Source organism: Scyliorhinus torazame, chromosome 19 (genome assembly GCF_047496885.1).
Source record: "Scyliorhinus torazame isolate Kashiwa2021f chromosome 19, sScyTor2.1, whole genome shotgun sequence".
In the NCBI taxonomy this organism is placed as follows: Eukaryota; Metazoa; Chordata; class Chondrichthyes; order Carcharhiniformes; family Scyliorhinidae; genus Scyliorhinus; species Scyliorhinus torazame.
The window spans coordinates 99,935,655-99,957,451 of NC_092725.1; the positions used below are offsets into that span (position 1 = coordinate 99,935,655).

Below are 21,797 nucleotides of genomic sequence, written 5' to 3' on the forward strand. Positions count from 1 at the left end.
TGAAATCCTGTAAAACTTTATTTTTGCATATAATTCCTCATTGGACAATAATTGCCACCTGAAAGTATGGCAATGCAATCTTCTTGGAAACATAGAAACTAGGAGCAGGGGTAGGTCATTCGGCCCTTTAAGCCTACTCCTCCATTCAATACAATCATAGCTGACCATCAAACTCAATGCCATATTCTCGCTTTCTCCCCATACCCCTTGATGCTATTAAAATCTCAAAAGGAGGGAAACCAATAAAATTATTCAAAGCATTTTCTGAAAATATTTCATTCACCATGAAACATTTGTGACCTTTAAGTTACTAATGAGAGGAACATAGAACTTGGGAGTAGGACATTTGGCCCTTTGAGCCTCTCAGCCACTTGTTAAGATCATATCTGATCTGAGTGTGATCTCAACTCCACTTTCCTGTGACTCCCCCATAATCCTGGACTCCCTTGTCTACTGAAAATCTATCTCAGCTGTGAATAAATGCAATAGTCCAGCCTCCACTAATTTCTGGGGAAGAGGAATCAATAAGCTAATGACTCTCAAGTGAAAATAAATTATCCTAATCTCTGTTTTGAAATGGAGATCTCATTCTTAAACTCTGCCAAGTTCTATCTCCCTAAGAGGAGGAAACATCATCTGGATATTCAGCCTATTAAGTTCCCTCAGGATCTTATATGTTTCAATAAGGTCACTTCTCAACCTTCTATATTCCAATGGGTACAGGCCCTACTTGTTCAACCTTTCTTCATTAAACTAAGCCCTACATCACAGGAGTGTGTCCTGTGAACTTCCGCTGAGCTGCAAAAGCAATTATGTCCTTTTTCAAATAAGGGGACTAAAACTGTACACAGTACTCCTAAGATGTGGTCACACCAAGGTCCTGTAGATCTGCAGTAAAACATCTCTACCTTTATAAAAGCAAAATACTGCAGATGCTGCAAATCTAAAATTAAAAATAGAAAATGCAGGTTTGGCAGCATCTGTGGAGAAAGAAACAAGTTTTGAGTCTAATATGACTCATCAGAACTCTGTTCACTCAGTTTCTCGGTCCACAGATACTGCCTGACCTGCTGAGTTTTTCCCAGCATTTTCTATTTCCTTACTTGCATATTTAATTCTTCTTGCGATAATGCTAATTTCTATCAATTACTCAGCAAAAGCCTCATGATTCTTTTGAAAAAGCATTACATTTGCATACACATTATGCCATACAATTCTTACTTCTTGGTGTCACATGTCAACTTTCCATTGTAATTAATGATAAGAACCCATGTAAATTGCAGTTGCCTAATGTTGCCATTGGATAGTGCTATCTGAAAACAAACTACCAATATTTTTTCTCGGTGCATAACATTTCCAATGTTCAAACTAAGGGTTTAAACAAAACCGGAAACTTGAGTATTTATATTTTTCCACAATAACATGATTTAATTTAGCAATTCATTTATTTTGTCCATTTTAATGTCTACTGTAATTTTTTTGCGGAGGGCCCCAACCTTTCTCAAAAGCCTTGCTGCAAATTTGTGCCTTTGCACAGAGCTGAGAAGCAACACAACAAATTTGGATCATCAATCTGAACTCGTGCACTGCGCACAATTTCATAGCATGTATCCATTGTACAGCGTGAGCTGCATTAAATGGAATGTTGTCGATTAGTGTTTTGCAGTTTCTTGCCAGTGGATTTTTGCAATTATTTGAAGAGAATGCAGAGGATTGATTTTAAAAACTTTATTTGGAGGCAAATGTTTTTTTTTTTAAAATATGTGTTTGTATACACCCTCCTATGTATCAGTATAGAAAAAAAGATTCCTGTACTCATTACAAACCTGTTGTTACAGATCAAAGAGAAAGGTATGGGGGGGGGGGGGGGGGGGGGAAGAGGGGTCTTGCCTTTCTGTATGCAAATGTTACTTCAATTTAAGAAAGATGAATTTTCAAGCTACTCAAGTAACTCACTCATCATTCATGTGTGTTGACATTTAGAAATTATTAGCATTAGATTTTTCTGTCAAAACAAGTTTGTCCCATATCGCTGTTTTTAAAAGCTATCCCACCACCAAGACCAAGCTGCACCGGGAGCCTTGCAGCTGTTAACCTGGTCCAATCCTTCACAACAGGCAAGGATCTCGATGGACCAGGAGAGATTTGAACTAACATTTGCATACAGAAAAGCAAGACCCCCCCCCCCGGGACCTGGCCTACACTTTGCTGGGTTTATCCTTATACTCTTTTTTTTTTAGAACAACATGGACAAAGATGGGAAACAACCTCTGTCCAAACTCCTGGACATTTACCTTTTTTTTTTTTTTGAAACTCCTAAAGCATATAGATTTGAGCATATGAAGAAACTAGGAAGGTAAAGAGAGACTATGAAAGAAGCCCAGAACCAAAATATTTAAAAATCTTTAAGAAGCGCGTTAAAAAGCCAAATAATTGTTAACTTAGATGTGGAATCATTTTGGAGAGAAAAATGCCAGGCTGCACTTGAGATTGTGGGGATAATGAAGATTTTTAATAAAGTATCATAATAATATGTCTTCAATGGATTGGAAAAGCCAGTCAAACGGGCACTACTGTCTTCCAGAAAATCAAATTAAAGCAGTAATTAATTTAAAAGTAGATGGTCAGCATCCAAGAGTAATGGGGGAGCTTGAATGGAGTGATTTTAGATTAACCCTACTGTCCATCTCTCTCACTGCCTTAATCTCTTTACACTGGAGCAGAGACAATTAAGGCGCCATGATGAAGGGTTTTAATGGGATGGATAATTTCACTTGGCAGTGGAGTAGTATAAAGGGTCATCTGGACAGAACTGTGGGAGAGGCAAGGAATAGGAGAGGTTGGGGTCAGGTGAAGCCATGGGCCAGGTACAAAATGGGACAGGTGAGGCACAGGCTCTTGCATTTTTTTGAAGGAAATATGCATAAATATATGAAACATAAGCTCCCAAGGTATGGGGTTAGAAGAGCAGTAGGATTAGTTTAAAATTATACTAGTACTTCCATTAAATCTACCCCAATCTCCTGAACTATTCTTTGATGCCCACCAGACAGGCCTGCTGACATTTCTACTTTCAGCTGGATTAATGTTTTGTAATGTTAGCAGCAAATATGAATTTATGCTATATAGTAAGTGTTGTGGTTACTGGTGAGAACGTCAGCAGATTTCAACCAGAATTCCAATTCCCCAGTTATTTTGTTTCAAGGTTTAACGGTTAGATATTTTTCATGGGGCTATGAAACAGGTGAGACAGTCACCCAAGAGCTAAAACCAAGTTCTCAAGTCAGAAAGTTGTGGGTTCAAGACTCACTCCAGAGACTTGATCACAATATTCAAGGTTGACACCCTGGCGCAGGATTGAGGTAAGTGCTATAATGTCAGAGGGGCGGAAATGAGGGCTTGCTGCACTGTAAGAATTGCTGTCTTTTGGATGAGACATTAAACCGAGGCCCTGTCAGCCATTTCAGGTGGTAAATGTAAAAAAAAAACCACGGCAGCATTTTGAGGAAGAACTGGCCAATATTCGTCCTTCAAACAATATCAAAATGGATTAACGTGGTTATCACACTGCTGTTGGTAGAAGTTTGTTTTGCATAAAGTGGCTGCACATTCCTTACATTGCAAAGTAACTACACTTCAAAAGTACTTTGTTGTCTGTAAAGTGCTTTGAGACGTCCTGAGGTCATGAAAGATGATTATATAAATACAAGATTTTCTTTCTCTCCTGGTCCATCGAGATCCTGGTCCCTTGTGAGAGATTGGGCCAGGTTAACAGATGCAAGGCTCCCGGTGCAGCTTGCCCGCTTTGGAATAGCAGGAATCCCAGAGGATGATCTAGTCAGAAAACAGATTTTTTTTTGGGGGGGGGGGGGGGGGGGCGGAGGAGAGAGAGAGAGAGAAGTGATCTCAAGGGACGGGGGAATGCAGGACTACTACCCCTCTAAGTCTTGTAAAGGACCTCTTCACCCATTCCTCCAAGCTTTACTGAGCAAAGCGGAAGGTAAACGGCAGACAATCTACACAACCAGCCTCCACAATGTCATCAGGATCTCATGTATGTGGTACAGTGCAGGTTTACTTAGATTCACATGGCAGTTATGACCTTGACCATACAGCAGGTAGTGCAAGATTTCAGTCCAACCCCTGTGCAAATGTTCCATGGCCACCCACTTTCTGAAAGGCTGGGGTATCAGAGTCAGCCTCGACAGTTCAAGGAATGGTTACACCTATAACAATTTAATTGAAGAATTTTTTTTTTTTTTTTAATAGGCGTTTTCCTGCTTCTTCAATCAGTAATTTCTTAATTTGAGATTAAGTGAATTCAATTAGGTATTCTGGATAAATATGGTTGGAATCAAATACTACAAAAATCTTTGGATTCCATTTGTTGTCAACACAGCTGTCATACAGGTTCACCAGACTTCCATCTTTTGAAGGAGGCCGAATATATTTGGGGTCTCCGGTAGTATAGTCACCCACGAGAACTCGAGCAAGGAACATAGTCTTAAATTGCGATCTCCACCGATGTGGTGCAGACGGGGACAGCACTGTTCCCAGTGGTTGCAAGGAAGCCTCATGCGTTTCATTGGTGCGGCAGTAACGGCTGGAGTACAAGGAGTCACGAGCAAAATAGGTCCCTGTGAAAAGATTCAAAATGTACCTCAATAAACTCCCAATAAAAAATTCCATAGATTAGACAACTTTACTTAGCAATGCACTGTGGCACAGTGGTTAGCACTGATGCCTCACAGCACTAAGGACCCGGGCTCAATTCTGGCTTCGGAGTGACTGTGTGGAGTTTCCACATTCTCCGTGTCTGTGTGTGTTTCTTCCGGGTGCTTCCCAAAGATGTGCAGGTTAGGTGGAGTGGCTATGCTAAATTGCCCTTTAGTGTCCAAAGGTTAGGTGGGGTTCGGGGGTTCTGGGAATGGGGCATGGAAGTGGGTCTGGGTAGGATGCTCTTTCGGACGGTCGGTGCAGACTTGATGGGCCGAATGGCTTCCTTCTGCCATGTAGGGATTCTATGAAGTGTAAATCTTTGTGAAATCGCCCTGATATAATAGCTACCTACCTTTTCCATATACTGTAGCATGCAATCCATTTATTCGCCAGTCAAAGTTCTGTGAACATATTGCTTCTACAAACTCATTGCCTGTTCCATGAAATAGCATCTTCTCATTCAGTTCTATCCCATTTCTCATCTTCTTCAAATGAACTTTCTTTCTGGAATAGGAAAAGTAAAAGAACATGACAAGGTTGTCCGCATTTACACTATTTTGTTCAGCACACATGAGCTTGGATGTTGGGCTCCGTGTTGGGCTGATCTAAACCATAGACATATCAGACAGCAGAATATAATTCATGCAGTAAAACAGGTTACTAGATTGTGGTGCAACAAAATCAATTACAAATTCTCAAAATCCATAATTCAAGTTCAATGAATGGTCATTCAGAAATGCACGAGTTAGTCAAAGGCCATCAGTGTGGACTTATTAAAGACAAGTTACGCATGGCAAGTTTAATGGAGTATTTTGAAGTGACCAACTGTAGAAAAGAGTTGCAGTAGATCTGGTGTATTTGGATTTTCAGGTGTTCAAGAAAGTGTCTCACACCCGGAGCACTATTTACATTTCTGGCCTCCTTACTTAAGAAAAGGGTTACCTGATTTGGAGGCAGTCCAAAGAAAGTTCACTAGGCTGTCCCCTAGGGATTGTCACATTAGGAAAAGTTGAGCAGGTTGGGCCTATCTCATTGGAGCTTAGAAGAATGAAAGGTGATCTTATTGAAACTTAGCACACAGTGGTTAGCACTGCTGCTTCCAGTGCCAGGGATCTGGGTTCAATTCCCAGCTTAGGTCACTGTCTGTGCAGAGTCTGCTCCGGTTTCCTCCCACAAGTCCCGAAAGACGTGCTTGTTAGGTGAATTGGACATCCTGAATACAAAATTATGAGGGGCATAGACAGAGTGGATAGTCAGAGGCTTTTCCCCAGGGTAGAGGGGTCAATTACTAGGGGGCATAGGTTTAAGGTGAGAGGGGCAAAGTTTAGAGTAGATGTACGAGGCAAGTTTTTTACGCAGAGGGTAGTGGGTGCCTGGAACTCACTACCGGAGGAGGTAGTGGAGGCAGGGACGATAGGGACATTTAAGGGGCATCTTGACAAATATATGAATAGGATGGGAATAGAAGGATACGGACCCAGGAAGTGTAGAAGATTGTAGTTTAGTCGGGCAGTATGGTCGGCACGGGCTTGGAGGGCCGAAGGGCCTGTTCCTGTGCTGTACATTTCTTTGTTCTTTGTTCTTTGAATTCTCCCTCAGTGTATCTGAACAGGTGCCATAGTGTGGCGACCAGGAGATTTTCACAATAACTTCATTGCAGTGTTAATGTATGCCTACTTGTGACACTAATAAAGATTATTATTATGAGACTTGGGGCTTTGAGGACACACGAGTACACAACTGCTTTAGATGTGGCAGGATTCAAATTCATGATATCTAGTTTTTTTTTCCTTTTTCCTTATTGACATCAAACTGTATTTTCTACATCCAAATACTTTTATGCATCAAAATGAAAAGGGGAAAAGTTTCTACAATTCAATTTTCTTAAATATGCTGTTTAACTTGCATAAATGATGGTTTGGTGACTTCAAAAATTAATTTCCATATCAATTAGACATATGATTAAAGATAGATGGAAAATACCCTCAGGTCTGTCTGTGTGGAGTTTTCATTCTCTCCCTGCCTGCGTGTGTTCACTCCCACAACCCAAAGATAGATCCCTTCACTGACTGTTTTTTCCCAGTCCCTCTTACAGTTACCCATCTATCTCCAATCTTTGGTGTAACTAATTCCCTGAAGCTGCTATCTATGACCCCCTCTGCCTCCCGAATGATCCGAAGTTCTTCCAACTCCAGCTCCAGTTCCCTAACTCGGCCTTGGAGGAGCTGGAGATGGCAGCACTTCCTGCAGGTAAAATCAGCAGGGACACTAACGGCATCCCTCACCTCAAACATCCTGCAGGAGGAACATTGCACTCCCTTCCCTGCCATTCCTCTAACTTTCTACCAAGATCTGGCTAACAACTAAATTAAAAATTTTTATATAAAAAAAAATATTAATAACAATAATAAAATATGGTACTTACCTCACACCAATGGGTTTTATTATTAGGTTAGAGGAGGAGGGCGGGTGGGAGACACTACACGTGTAGTGTCTCGGGTTTCCTCTCCACCAGAATTTATTGGTGAGGGTCTTCCCAGAAGTCCGCGGGTCGACTTCCTGTTCCCACCTTAAACACTAGAATTTTTTTTAAAAAATTTAAAGGAGAAACTTACCTCCCAGAAATCACTTCCGCACTGCCCCCGCTGAAATGGACTAGCCTGCTCCGCTCCTGCTGAAATCGACTTGGCCTGCAAAGTAAGTAAGTTGTTAATCAGTACTTACCTCACCACAGGCAGCGACCTTTTAAACGGTCCCCTCTGCCTCACAGCTCCCGCGCTTTTTCAAATTCCCGCGCTGATTCTAAGGTCCCAGCTCTCACTCCCGAACTTAACAGCTGACCTGCAAGGTAAGTAAGTTAATCTGTACTTACCTCACCCAGGCAGCGACCTTTTAAACGGTCCCTTCTGCCTCGCAGCTCCCGCGCTTTTTCAATTTCCCGCGCTGATTCTAAGGTCCCAGCTCTCACTCCCGAACTTAACAGCTGACCTGCAAGGTAAGTAAGTTAATCTGTACTTACCTCACCCAGGCAGCGACCTTTTAAACAGGTTAGGTGGATTGGCCATGCTAAATTGCCCCTTCATTAGAAAAAAAAGGATTGGGTGCTCTAAAATTTAAATAAAAGATTTCCCCTAATTTTGCACCGGATTTTACTTTCAGGCTGACTGGAATCGGAGGAAACTTCAATCTAAGCTGCCATTGGCACGGTCAGCATTGAAAGCAGCATAAATGTTGGTGTGAGGCAAATCAAGGAAACTCCAGGCAAAGCTACGAGAAACATTATTTTTAATTTTATGCACATTCTTGTATAACAAAAAACTTCAAACTATTCTGGAGAAATTCTGAAACAAAAGAAACCAGATATCCCTGTGTATTACCTGCAATAGAATTCCCACAAGTCTAAATTCTGAATTCGTTGAATTTTCTTGATTCGATTCTGATCCATCGATTGTCCAAAGAGTTTTGCAACTTCCAGATATTCATTTGAAGCTTTGTGCAACGGACTGAGCTAAAACAGAGTTGATTATTTAAATTGATAGGTCACGATGAATACTTGGTTTCTGAAATAAGTTGCCTGAAATGACTTACCTGATAAGGTTTGTCTCGGTCTATACTGTCCCAATGTAAAGGGATGGGGATTTCTTCATTTCCACATATAAAACTTGGAAAAGAGGTCATAACAAACAGGCATTAAAAAGTTACCACTCAATAGTATAAATTAATATAAAATACAGATATATTAACCACACATACACAAACTACTAACATCGCACTCTATGGCATGAATTTAATGTCCTCCCCGAGGTGATTTTGGAGGCGGGGGGCATTTAATCAGAGAGCAGGTGCGGGGCGGGGACCCCACTGCCTTCCTGCCTCAATGGAGACTGGTGTGGGGAAACTCATGAATGACCTTCCTGTCCACTGCCAATCGAGGCCCTTAACTGGGCAATTATTGCCCACCATGCCCCTAGTGGCATTGCCTACTTCCGAGTGGCCAGCAGCTCTCAGGCAATGGGATTCCCACCCATGGGGTCATTGATTTGGGGGAAAATCGCCACTGGCCACAAAAGATTCAGAAAAAGAGAATAGTTACAGTACAGGAAGAGGCCATTTGGTCCATCATGTCTGTGCTGGCTCTCTGTAGGAACAATTCCCTGGCCTTCTCTCCATTACCCTGCACATTTGTCCATTTCTGATAATAATCCAATTCCCTCTTGAATGTCTTAATTGACCCTGCCTCCACCACAGGAGGCCATCCAGTTCATAATGCCTGTGCCGTCTTTTTGGAAAAGATTTCCAATTTGCACGGATCTCTTGGTCTTTCCCCATGTATTTTTCCCTACAACTATTTATCCAATTCCCTTTTGAAAGTTAAGAGTGAATCTATTTCCAGCACCTTTTCAGATGGGGAATTTTCTCAACCACCCTGTTTCTCCTCCCCCTCCCAATTATCAGAAAGGTTACTGACCCTCCTTCCAATGGAAACAGTTTCCCCTTTTTATTTTATGAAGATTTTGCTCAAATTTTGAACACCTCTGTTAAAGGCTCCTCTTGTCCCCTGCTATAAGGAGAACAACTCCTGCATCCACAGTCAATCCATGTAACGAAAATCCCTCAAGTCTGGAGCCAGTCTCATTATTCTTTTCTGCACTTTCGCTAAAGCCTTCATATCGTTCCTAAAGTGTAGTGCCCAGAAATGAACATAATATTCCAGTTGATGTCTAACCAATGTTTATAAAGGTTTAGCATAACTTCGAGGGGTCAAATCGCCTACTCCTGCTCATACTTCCTATGTTTCTTGCCCTTGTGTACCAGTTTATAAAGCCATGGGTCTTGTGTGCTAATTTACAAAGCCAGCTGTCTTGTATGCTTTTTTAACAGCCTTCTCAACTTGTCCCGCCATGTTCCATCAGACTGGAAAGTAGAAAATATAACCTCGGGCAACACAGTGGCGCAGTGGGTTAGCCCTGCTGCCTCACGGCGCTGAGGTCCCAGGTTCGATCCTGGCTCTGGGTCACTGTCTGTGTGGAGCTTGCACATTTTCCCCGAGTTTGCGTGGGTTTCGCCCCCACAACCCAAAGATGTGCTAGGTGGATTGGCCACGCTAAATTGCCCCTTAATTGGAAAACAATTAATTGGGTATTCTAACATTTTTTAAAAAACAACAAAAATATAACCTCTCACTTCAAGAAGGAAGGGAGGCAGAAAACAGGAATCTATAGGTCAGTTAGCTTGACATCTGTCATGGGGAAGGTGCTAGGATCAGTTTGTAAGGGGTTTATAACCGGGCATTTAGAAAAACTCAAGATAATTGGGAAGAATCAGCATGGTACTTCGAAAGAGAAATCATATTTAACCAATTTATTGGAGTTCTTTGAAGGAGTAACATGAGCTGCGGATAAAGGGGAGCCTGTAGATGTGCTGAACTTGAATTTACAGAAGATGCTACATAAGACAAGATGCTACATAAAGGTTATGTGCAAAATAGGAGTTTGTGGTGTAGGGGCTAACATATTTGCAAAGATTAGCTGGCTGACAGAAAACAGAATGTGCGTAAATGGATCCTTTTCTGATTGACAGGATGTGATGTGTTTTTAAAAAATCATTTTACTGGATGTGGGTATCACTGGTTAGGCCATCATTAATTGTCCATCCTCAAGTGGTGTCCCGCAGGGGTCTCAGCTTTTTACACTTTATATCAATGACACGGATGAGGGGAGTGAAGGCATGGTAGGTAAATTTGCAGACAACAGATAGGTAGGAAAATATGGCGTGAAGAGGACATAAGGAGGTTGCAGATGGATATAGATAGGTTACTCACAGAGGGAGTATAAAATGGGTACATGTGAAGTTGTTCATTTTGGCAGGAAAAATGAAAACAGTAGGGTATTACTTAAACAGATAATGACTGCAGCATTACAAGGTGCAGAGGGACCTAGTGTTAGTATGCATGTACAGCAAGTAATTAAGCAGGCTAATGGAATGCTATCCTTTATTACGAGTGGAATTGAGTAAAGTTATGCTTCGATTATACAGGGAATTGGTGAGACCACATCTCAACTGTGTGCAGTTTTGGTCTCCTTATTTAAAGAAGGATGTAAATGCGTTGGATGCGATTCAGAGATTTAGATTGATATCTGGAATGAGTGGGTTGTCTGATGAGGAAGGTTTAGACAGACTGGGCTCATTTCCACTGGAGTTTCAAAGATTGAGGGGAGACTTGATTAAAGTGTATTAGATCCTGAATCATATTGAACTAGGTAAACATGGAAAGAATGTTTCCTCTTTTGGGTGAATCCAGAACTAGGGGACACGGTTTTAAATGAGGGGTCGCTTTTTTAGGAAAGCGATGAGAATTTTTTTTCCTGAGAGTTGTACCACTTTGGAACTCTGGGGGGAGAGTTGGGAATGTGGATTTGAGTCCCGATCTTATTAAATGGCGGGGCAGGCTCAAGGGACCGAACAGGTTATTTCTGCTCCTAACATATTTCTGTGCGTAAACCACCTGGTATCGCTGTTCTTCAGCCCCTTAGAAAATACCATTTCATTTAGATTGCACTGCCTCGCCATGTTATTCCTCCAAAATACATCAATTCACAGACTCTGAAATTGTTAGGTCAGGCCAATAGGAAAACGCCTAGCTTTTTTTTTTGATCATGCCATAGCTGCTTTCACATCCACTGGAATGGGAAGACGGAATACTGATTTAATGTTGTAACCCAATGACGGCACCTCATTACTGGTTTCAGCCTAGAATTATGTGCCCAGGCCCAGGAACTAGGCTTGAACCTTCCAATTCAAGGACTAGTCTGCTGCCAAAAAAGCTGTATTAACATTCACTTCTAGTTCTATAACCCAAATGCTTCACACCCCTTTGAAAACTATGTTCTTAGTTTTTATGCTATTCCTTCATTCTCCACAAGCTTGTCCTTTGGCAGGCTTAACCGTGCCTTGACTATCTTTTTAATACTAATATGCCACAGCAGACCTTTTTATTGCCTCTTATGTGAATTTTTTCTCATACTCCTCTTGGTCTTTCTAAACTCCTTTTCTGTTTCTCCTACTTTGATAAGATTTGTCTGATGGTTATTTTTAATGTTTCTCTTTTGTGTCTTCATGAAATATGTTAACTTGTACATTTATTCCCTGTCGACATATGGTTCTGTTCCTTTCTATTTAACACATAGCCTCCTTTGTTATTTATGCATGACCATATTAATTTAAACAGCTTAAAAGACTGAAGTGCCATTGTAGATTTGTCAGTAAGTCAGTAATTTGCAGCCGATTACTAGAAAACGTTCATATTATTTCTACAAATTCTTGCCTTCAGACAACACCAACCTGAAAGCAGTGACAGAGAAGGCCGCACGTTTCACTGGCCGCTGCTTCCCTGTTGCTGTATTGGTTTGTTTCATTGCTGCAACAGAAACACATTCCTATCACCGATACTTGTAATTTGTCAATCCAAACATGGCAATCATATAACATGTCTGCCACCAAAATCACATGTTATCTAAGAGACAAAGTAAAGGAAAGCTACTTAATAGACAATCACGTAACCCCACGGGTGGCACGGTAGCATAGTGGTTAGCACTGTTGCTTCACAGCGCCAGGGACACGGGTTCGATTACTGGCTTGGGTCACTGTCTGTACAGAGTTTGCACCTCCTCCCAGTGTCTGCATGGGTTTCCTCCGGGTACTCCGGTTTCCTCTCATAAGTCCCAAAAGAGGTGCTTGTTAGGCGAATTGGACCTTCTGAATTCTCCCTCAGTGTACCTGAACAGGCGCCGGAGTATGGCGACGAGGGGCTTTTCATAGCAACTTCACTGCAGTGTTAATGTAAGCCTACATGTGACACTAAAAATTATCGATTTGATTCATCAGAATAAAAACGAAGAATAAATGAACATGCTCTTCAATTCTTTTGCTATTTTAATTACTTCTTACACATTCCCAGTCAAACCTTGGTACATCAACTGCAAATGTATTAGTCACTAATTTGCATTCCTTAGTATGAAGAAAAATTCAAAAATAAAAACAGTAAATACTGGAAAAACTCAGCAGGACTTGAAACGTTAATTCTGTTTCTCTCCCCATAGATGCTGCCAGAACCGCTGAGCTTTTTTCCAGCACTCTGGGGGCGATTCTCCGATATGGAGGCCAAGTGTTCGCGCCGTCATGAACGCCGTCGTGAAGGGCCCGGGCACGACTTATTCTGGCCCCCACAGGGGGCCAGCACGGCACTGGAGCGGTTCACGCCGTTCCAGCGTCCTTACGCGGCGCCAAATGGGCGCAGCGCCAGCCCGCGCATGCGCAGTTGGGGCAGGCCAATCCTGCGCATGCGCAGTTGGGCCGCGCCATTATGCGCATGCGAGGGAAACGTCTTACGCACCGGCCCCTCACCAACATGGCGCCGGTGTTCTGGGGCCGCGCGTGGAAGGAGGCAGGCCCGGGGGGGGACGGGGGGGGGGGACGGCCCGCCGATCGGTGGGCCCCGATCGCGGGCCAGACCCCATCGGAGGCCACCCTGGTGAAGGAGCCCCCCTCCCTTCCCCACAGGCACCCCCCCCCCCCCACCCCCCACCAGTGTTCCCGCAGAGTTCCCGCCGGCAGCGACCAGGGGTGGACGGCGCCGTCGGGAACCTGTAGTGTCGTGGCGGCCGCTCGGCCCATCTGGGCCAGAAAATTGCCGCTCGCTGGTTCTCCGAGCGGCCCGGTGCGAATCGCGCGCCGCTGGTTTCTGGGGATGGGAGAATCGCGTGCGGGGGTCGGGGCGGTGTGGCGCGATTTGCGTGGCACCCCAGCGATTCTCCCACCCGGCGGGGTTTTTTGGGGGGGGGGAGGGGGGGGGGGGGGGGGGGGGGGAAAGAGAGAGATAGCGCCCTCTATTTTCAGATTTCCAGCATTTGCAGGATTTTGCTTCTGTAAAACTACAGGATGTGTCTGAAGAAAAACAGAGGTTAAAAAGTAGGATATATCAGGAGAGAAGCCATTTAGGAGGGAATCTAATATGAACAATTAGAATTGTAGCACTTTGGAGTTCCTGTATGCTGTAAATGAAGTGGTGGAATATGGTGTGCACAGTTATATTTTATGTAGTATCTGCCAGGTGGAATCGCTCTATCTAACAAAAGCAAAACTGCCAGATGCAAGGGAAAAACAAGTTAACCAGATATCAGGAAGCTAAGAATTTAATTCTACCTCTGGGATCTCACTTAAATTTATAACTAATTTTAGCAACAGTTTGTCAACATCAGAATTTACTTTTCGCCCTTTCATGGACACCATGCAACGTATGCATAAAATGTGTGCATTTCTTCCTCAGTTACTTAGGTGAGTAGCAAGTCATCTGATACCTTGTTCATTTGTACTCCAGCCCTCCCAGTCAGCAGGATTAAACCAGGCTGTTCACATCGGACATCATTCTGTTTGACCTTGTAACCCCATATCTACAACCTACGTCGTCCTCCATAAATACCGCTCTCTGTCCCCACCTCAGCTCACCTGCTGGGGTAAGCCTACTTGTGACACTAATAAAGATTATTATAGATTCGATTCTAGAATAACAATTAAGGATAAATGAACATACTCTTCAATTCTTTTGCTATTTTAATTACTGCTTCCACATTTCCAGTTAAACTTTGGTACATCAACTGCAAATGTTGATGAACCAACATCAGTGCCTGTTACCGCTCAACCTCATTATTTCAATGTGCTCCTGACTGATTTCCCACATTCTACCCTCTATAAATTTAAATTAATTCAAAACTTTGGCTGCTTGCATCTTAACTTGCACCAAGTCCTGATCATTTATCACACTTGTGCTCCCCTAACCTACATTATCACTTGGTTCAGCAATGCACCTCAAACTTGAAATTGTGTTCAAAACCCTCCATGGCCTTGCCCATACCTACCTCTTTGACCTTCTTCAGCCCTACAATCCTCCAAAACCTCTACATTCACCCAATTCTGGCATTTTGGATTTAAATCATTCCATCACTGCAGCATTGCCTTCAGCTGCCTGGGCCCAAATTCTGGAATTCCCTCCCAACACCTCTCACTCCTCCTTAAAGATATCCTTATAATATCCCTCTTTGACCATTCTATTTTTGCTAAATGACCTAATATCCCCCTACGCAGCTCTGTGTCCAATTTTGTTCAGTAAAACTATTAAGAGCCTTGGGATATTTTGCTATGTAAAAAGCACTATATAATTACAAGCTATTGTTGTTTTTTTAAAAAAATAGAATTTAGTGCAGAAGGAGGCCATTTGGCTCATCAAGTCTGCACCGGCCCTTGGAAAGAGCACCATATCTTGACCCACATCTCCACCTATCCTCTTAACCCAGTAACTGGCATAACCTTTTGGACACGAAGGAGCAATTTATCATGGTCATCCACCTAACCTGCACATCTTTGGACTGTGGGGGGAAACTGGAGCACCCAGAGGAAACCCACACAGACACGGGGAGAACATGCAGACTCCACACAGTCCCCCGAGGCCAGAATTGAACCCAGGACCCTGGAGCTGTGAGAGAGCAGAGCTAACCACTGTCCCACCATGCCGGCCCATTTAGAACATAGAAATTAGAACAATACAGCGCAGTACAGGCCCTTCGGCCCACGATGTTGCACCGAAACAAAAGCCATCTAACCTATTTATGCGGGGAAACTCAACTGTAAGCACTGATAGCATATAGGGCTGTGCAGGATATCACAGCAAGCTAAATTCTGTCCATACTCAATATCCACACATAACATTTCCTAGCCAGATGACGGGAAAACAACCAGCAGTGGGAACCTGAACTTTTTTCTTATCCCCAGCCAAGCAATTCTTCTTCAACTAGAAAATGTTGCAAACACTCAGCGGGTCTAGCAGTATGTGAAGGTAGAAACAAGAGTTAATGTTTCAAGTCAATAATCTTTCATCAGAACAATCAACCCGAAACACCTACTCCCATTTCTCCCTCCACAGATGCTGCTAGATCTGCTGAGTACTTCCAGCATCTTCTGCTACTATTTCAGATTTCGAGCATCTGCAGTAGTTTGCTCTTCTTTTGGTCAGTCTGGCTTAGTGCAGACCAGAGATTCCACTATGAGGCCATTCTCACCAGGCTATCCTTGACTTCAGCTCGATTTCCTAGCATGTTCCGCTTAACATTGGCATTGAATCAATTTTTATTTGCACCATCCATTAGCAGATCCATTAAACCAGGAATGTTACCTTGAAAATCTAACATGTAGTTGTATTTTGCAGTGGAAAATGAGAGACCACCTTGTGGATTCATCCTGTAAATCATTTCAATATCTTCGCTGCTCACAGAACATGAAATATTGGGGTCCCTCTGAAATAAACATAGAAATACCTAAGAAAACATAATGGATATTAAGGCCTCACTTCAGCACCACCCGAGTTATCTTAGTGTATATTTTCAAAATCTTTCTGCAGTGATGCCATTTTTCAAATCTCTGCCAAGTGATTAGCAGAATTGAGCTTTCCGAGCTAAATCTCCCACTGTCAACATGTATATTGAAAGAAAAGGAAGCACATTTTAATTTGTAGTAAGGATTTAGGATAGTAAAAAAATGTTGAAATGAAAATAGATTCATAAGTGGAACACAGAAAATGACAGAAGGGGAAACTCCCTCTCCTGAATGTACTGGCTGTTGCTGGAGTTCAACCCCACAGGACCAGGGGCACTGGCTCTTGTTGGGGTACAGCCTCACAGGTCCAGGCTTTTGCTGGGGTACAGTCCTACATGTTAATTGTATCAATTGAGGATAAGAATTCAGAGATGCAAGGTATCGACTGGATGGTTACTGTGCTCATAGAAAGAGATACTGACACAGGAGTGGAGTCAGGAGCTATATACATGTCAAGTTTCACTCGGTGAATAAATCTATCCCAAGAGAAGGTTTCCTCCTTTGCCAACTGAAAATATTTCCCAGAGCATGCCTATTTTGAAGGGAAATATACACGATAACATGGCATCAGCTATTCAGGATGAGGACAGCAATGACTGTGAAGTGACACCCAGAAAACAGCTGATTAACCCACAGTGCCTCTTCAAGGTAAAGGAAGCAAATAGCAAAGGAAATAAAACAATTAGTGATCAACTCCTTTTGAAAATGAAAAAAAAGGTAGATGTGGAACCATACAATGACTGCAATGACATCTGTTAACAAAAAAACAGAAAGTTCATGGAACCAACAATGTACTATCCTCTGATTCTGAAAGTAAAGAAGAAAAGTAGAAATCTGGAAAGCACAAATTGTACAAGTCGGTATATACTAAATGGAGATAAGAGCTGTGATTATGAAGACTCCGATTAGAACTAACAGCTGTGAAACAAAGAATGGTGGATACAAAGCCAATCAACTTTGCGAAGATTGAATCCTCAGCTTTACTTGTCGCTGAAGGTAACCATGTGAAAGAAAAGAGAGAACATAAAGCTGGAAGGTTGAAGAGTGTTCATTGATTAAAAATGTACCAAATATGAATTCCGGGTGCGGCGATGACCAGCTGAGTCGCACGTTTCGGCAGCTCCCGGTGGAACGGACTTTTGGGCTCTTAATAGGAGCCCCAACGGCAATTTTAACGGCTAAAAACACTGTGCGGTAAACCAGAAGGGAATCCCCCTGGACACGGATGGAAAAAGGAGAGGAAAGTGGCCGGATTGCGGTGGATCCTTTAGAGCAGCGGCAAGGAAGGCAAGCAAAAACCAAGATGGCGTCGGAAGGTGGCAGTTTAATATGGGGCCCTGAACAACACGGGTTTTTGAAACGCTGTGTGGAAGAGCTTAAAAAGGAGATGAAGAAGGAGCTGTTGGCCCCGATATTTCAGGCGATTGAAGGGCTAAAAGATGAGCAAAAGACCCAGGAGCGGGAGCTTCGGGTCGTGAAGGCAAAGGCTGCCGAGAACAAGGACGATATACAGGGCCTGGTGGTGAAGACGGAGATGCACGAGGCACACCATAAACGATGCGTGGAAAGGCTGGAGGCGCTGGAGAATAATGCGAGGAGGAAGAATTTAAGGATTCTTGGTCTTCCTGAAGGTGCAGAAGGGGCGGACGTCGGGGCATATGTGAGCACGATGCTGCACTCGTTGATGGGATCGGAGGCCCCGACGGGTCCGCTGGAGGTGGAGGGAGCCGATCGAGTTATGGCGTGAAGACCGAGGGCTGGAGAAATTCCTCGAGCAATAGTGGTGAGATTCCTCCGTTTTAAGGACAGTGAGATGGTCCTAAGATGGGCAAAGAAAACTCGGAGCAGCAGATGGGAGAACTCGGTGATCCGCGTATATCAAGACTGGAGTGCGGAGGTGGCGAGAAGGAGGGCGAGCTTTAATCGGGCCAAGGCGGTGCTTCATAAAAAGAAGATCAAATTTGGAATGCTGCAGCCGGCAAGACTGTGGGTCACGTATCAAGGGAAGCACCACTACTTTGAAACGGCGGATGAGGCGTGGACATTTATTGTTGAAGAGAAATTGGAATGAGTGGGTTATTAAAAAAGAACGTTTGAGACAAAGTAGTGGGGCGAATATGGGGGGCGAAGAGGGGGGAAAAAGGGGGGAGAGATGATTTTTATGTTGTTAATCCTGCGACCCGGTAACTTTTCTCTCTTCCACAGGTTGTGGGGGAGGGAGGAAGGGAGGTGGAGGAGTTGGGGGCGTTGGCCATTGGGGGCGGGGCCAAAAGGGAAGTGCGGGCTTTGTTCCCGCGCTATGATAATTATGGCGGGAATAGGGAAGCAGGAAGGAGGGGGCGTCGCACGGTGCGAGCCGAGGTCACGGGGTGGAAGCCGAGGTCGGCCAGAGTTTGCTGACATCTGGGAGCAACATGGGGGGTGTAACTACGCTAGTGGGGGATCTAGCGGGGGGGGGGGGGATTTACTGGGTTGCTGCTGCTGGGGAGAAGGGGGAGCTGGTATGGGGTGGGGTGGGCGGGGCGGGGGGGCACCGCCTGGGGGGGGGGACACAGCTGCGTGGGAACCGGGTGAGGAGCTGGGTAAAAGGGGATGGCTAATCGACAAGGGGGGGGGTAAAGAGCCCCCCCAACCCGGCTGATCACGTGGAATGTGAGAGGGCTGAACGGGCCGATAAAGAGGGCACGGGTACTCGCACACCTTAAGAAACTTAGATGTGGTTATGTTACAGGAGACGCATTTGAAACTGATAGACCAGGTTAGACCACGCAAAGGATGGGTGGGGCAGGTGTTTCATTCGGGGCTAGATGCGAAAAACAGGGGGGTGGCTATATTAGTGGGGAAGAGGGTAATGTTTGAGGCAAAGACCATAGTGGCGGATAGTGGGGGCAGATACGTGATGGTGAGTGGCAAATTACAGGGGGAGGCGGTGGTCTTAGTGAACGTATATGCCCCGAACTGGGATGATGCCAACTTTATGAGGCGCATGTTAGGACGTATCCCGGACCTAGAGGTGGGGAAGTTGGTAATGGGTGGAGATTTTAACACGGTGCTGGAACCAGGACTGGACAGATCGAGGTCCAGGACTGGAAGGAGGCCGGCAGCAGCCAAGGTGCTTAAAGACTTTATGGAGCAGATGGGAGGAGTAGACCCATGGAGATTTAGTAGACCTAGGAGTAAGGAGTTTTCGTTTTTCTCCTATGTCCACAAAGTTTATTCGCGAATAGACTTTTTTGTTTTGGGAAGGGCGTTGATCCCGAAGGTGAGGGGGACGGAGTATATGGCTATAGCTATCTCGGATCACGCTCCACATTGGGTGGACTTGGAGATAGGGGAGGAAAAAGAACGGCGTCCACCCTGGAGAATGGACATGGGACTAATGTCGGATGTGTCTAAGGGTGAGGGGGTGTATTGAAAAGTACTTGGAACTCAATGATAATGGGGAGGTCCAGGTGGGAGTGGTCTGGGAGGCGCTGAAGGCAGTGGTTAGAGGGGAGCTGATATCAATCAGGGCACATAAAGGAAAGCAGGAGAGTAGGGAACGTGAGCGGTTGCTGCAAGAACTTCTGAGGGTGGACAGGCAATATGCGGAGGCACCGGAGGAGGGACTGTACAGGGAAAGGCAAAGGCTACACGTAGAATTTGATTTGCTGACTACGGGTACTGCAAAGGCACAGTGGAGGAAGGCACAGGGTGTACAATACGAATATGGGGAGAAGGCGAGCACGTTGCTGGCCCACCAATTGAGGAAAAGGGGAGCAGCGAGGGAAATAGGGGGAGTGAGGGATGAGGAGGGAGAGATGGAGCGGGGAGTGGAGAGAGTGAATGGAGTGTTCAAGGCATTCTATGAAAGATTATATGAAGCTCAGCCCCCGGATGGGAAGGAGAGAATGATGTGTTTTCTGGACCAGCTGGAATTCCCTAAGGTGGAGGAGCAGGAGAGGGTGGGACTGGGAGCACAGATCGAAATGGAGGAAGTAGTGAAAGGAATTAGGAGCATGCAGGCGGGAAAGGCTTCGGGACCGGATGGATTCCCAGTTGAATTTTACAGGAAATATGTGGACTTGCTCGCCCCGCTACTGATGAGAACCTTTAATGAGGCAAGGGAAAGGGGACAGCTGCCCCCGACTATGTCAGAGGCAACGATATCGCTTCTCCTAAAGAAAGAAAAAGACCCGCTGCAATGCGGGTCCTATAGGCCTAGTTCCCTCCTGAATGTAGACGCTAAGATTCTGGCCAAGGTAATGGCAATGAGGATAGAGGATTGTGTCCCGGGGGTGGTCCATGAGGACCAAACTGGGTTTGTGAAGGGGAGACAGCTGAATACGAATATACGGAGGCTGCTAGGGGTAATGATGATGCCCCCACCAGAGGGGGAAGCGGAGATAGTGGTGGCGATGGATGCCGAGAAAGCATTTGATAGAGTGGAGTGGGATTATTTGTGGGAGGTGTTGAGGAGATTTGGCTTTGGAGATGAGTATATTAGATGGGTACAGCTGCTGTATAGGGCCCCGATGGCGAGCGTCGTCACGAATGGACTGGGGTCTGTATATTTTCGGCTCCATAGAGGGACGAGGCAGGGATGTCCTCTGTCCCCATTATTGTTTGCACTGGCGATTGAGCCCCTGGCAATAGCATTGAGGGGTTCCAGGAAGTGGAGGGGAGTACTCAGGGGAGAAGAACACCGGGTATCTCTGTATGCGGACGATTTGTTGTTGTATGTGGCGGACCCGGCGGAGGGGATGCCAGAGATAATGCAGATACTTGGGGAGTTTGGAGAATTTTCAGGATATAAACTGAACATGGGGAAAAGTGAGTTGTTTGTGGTGCATCCAGGGGGGTAGAGCAGAGAAATAGAGGACTTACCGCTGAGGAAGGTAACAAGGGACTTTCGCTACTTGGGGATCCAGATAGCCAAGAATTGGGGTACATTGCACAGGTTAAATTTAACGCGGTTGGTGGAACAGATGGAGGAGGACTTCAAGAGATGGGACATGGTATCCCTGTCACTGGCAGGGAGGGTGCAGGCGGTTAAAATGGTGGTCCTCCCGAGATTCCTTTTTGTGTTTCAGTGCCTCCCGGTGGTGATCACGAAGGCTTTTTTCAAAAGGATTGAGAAGAATATCATGAGTTTTGTGTGGGCCGGGAAGACCCCGAGAGCGAGGAGGGGATTTTTGCAGTGTAGTAGGGATAGGGGGGGACTGGCACTACCGAGCCTAAGTGAGTACTACTGGGCCGCCAATATCTCAATGGTATGCAAGTGGATGGGAGAAGAGGAGGGAGCGGCGTGGAAAAGATTGGAGAGGGCATCCTGCAGGGGGCTAGCCTACAAGCTATGGTGACGGCGCCGTTGCCGTTCTCACCGAAGAAATACACCACAAGCCCAGTGGTGGTGGCTACTCTGAAAATCTGGGGGCAGTGGAGACGGCATAGGGGTAAGACGGGAGCCTCGGGGTGGTCCCCGATAAGAAATAACCATAGGTTTGCTCCGGGGAGAATGGATGGGAGAATTGGAACATGGCAAAGAGCAGGAGTAACACAATTGAGAGATCTGTTTGTAGATGGGACGTTTGCAAGTCTGGGAGCACTGACCGAAAAATATGGGTTGCCCCAAGGGAATGCATTCCGGTATATGCAACTCAGGGCTTTTGCGA

The 21,797-nt window shown here is 44.8% G+C and overlaps 1 protein-coding gene across 2 annotated transcripts in view; it reads right to left on the reverse strand.

The window, feature by feature from the left end:
- The window catches only part of parp11 (poly(ADP-ribose) polymerase family member 11), a 28,988-nt gene continuing 7,191 nt past the window's right edge, over positions 1-21,797 (reverse strand). For both annotated transcript variants that reach the window (XM_072484917.1, XM_072484918.1), the window contains 6 exons: positions 15,944-16,064; positions 12,061-12,136; positions 8,308-8,380; positions 8,097-8,227; positions 5,072-5,223; positions 1-4,637 (listed from right to left, as the gene is read on the reverse strand). In XM_072484917.1, coding sequence (XP_072341018.1) covers positions 4,312-4,637; positions 5,072-5,223; positions 8,097-8,227; positions 8,308-8,380; positions 12,061-12,136; positions 15,944-16,064 — 879 coding nt within the window. In that variant the 3' untranslated portion in view covers positions 1-4,311. The remainder of the gene's footprint in view (positions 4,638-5,071; positions 5,224-8,096; positions 8,228-8,307; positions 8,381-12,060; positions 12,137-15,943; positions 16,065-21,797) is intronic.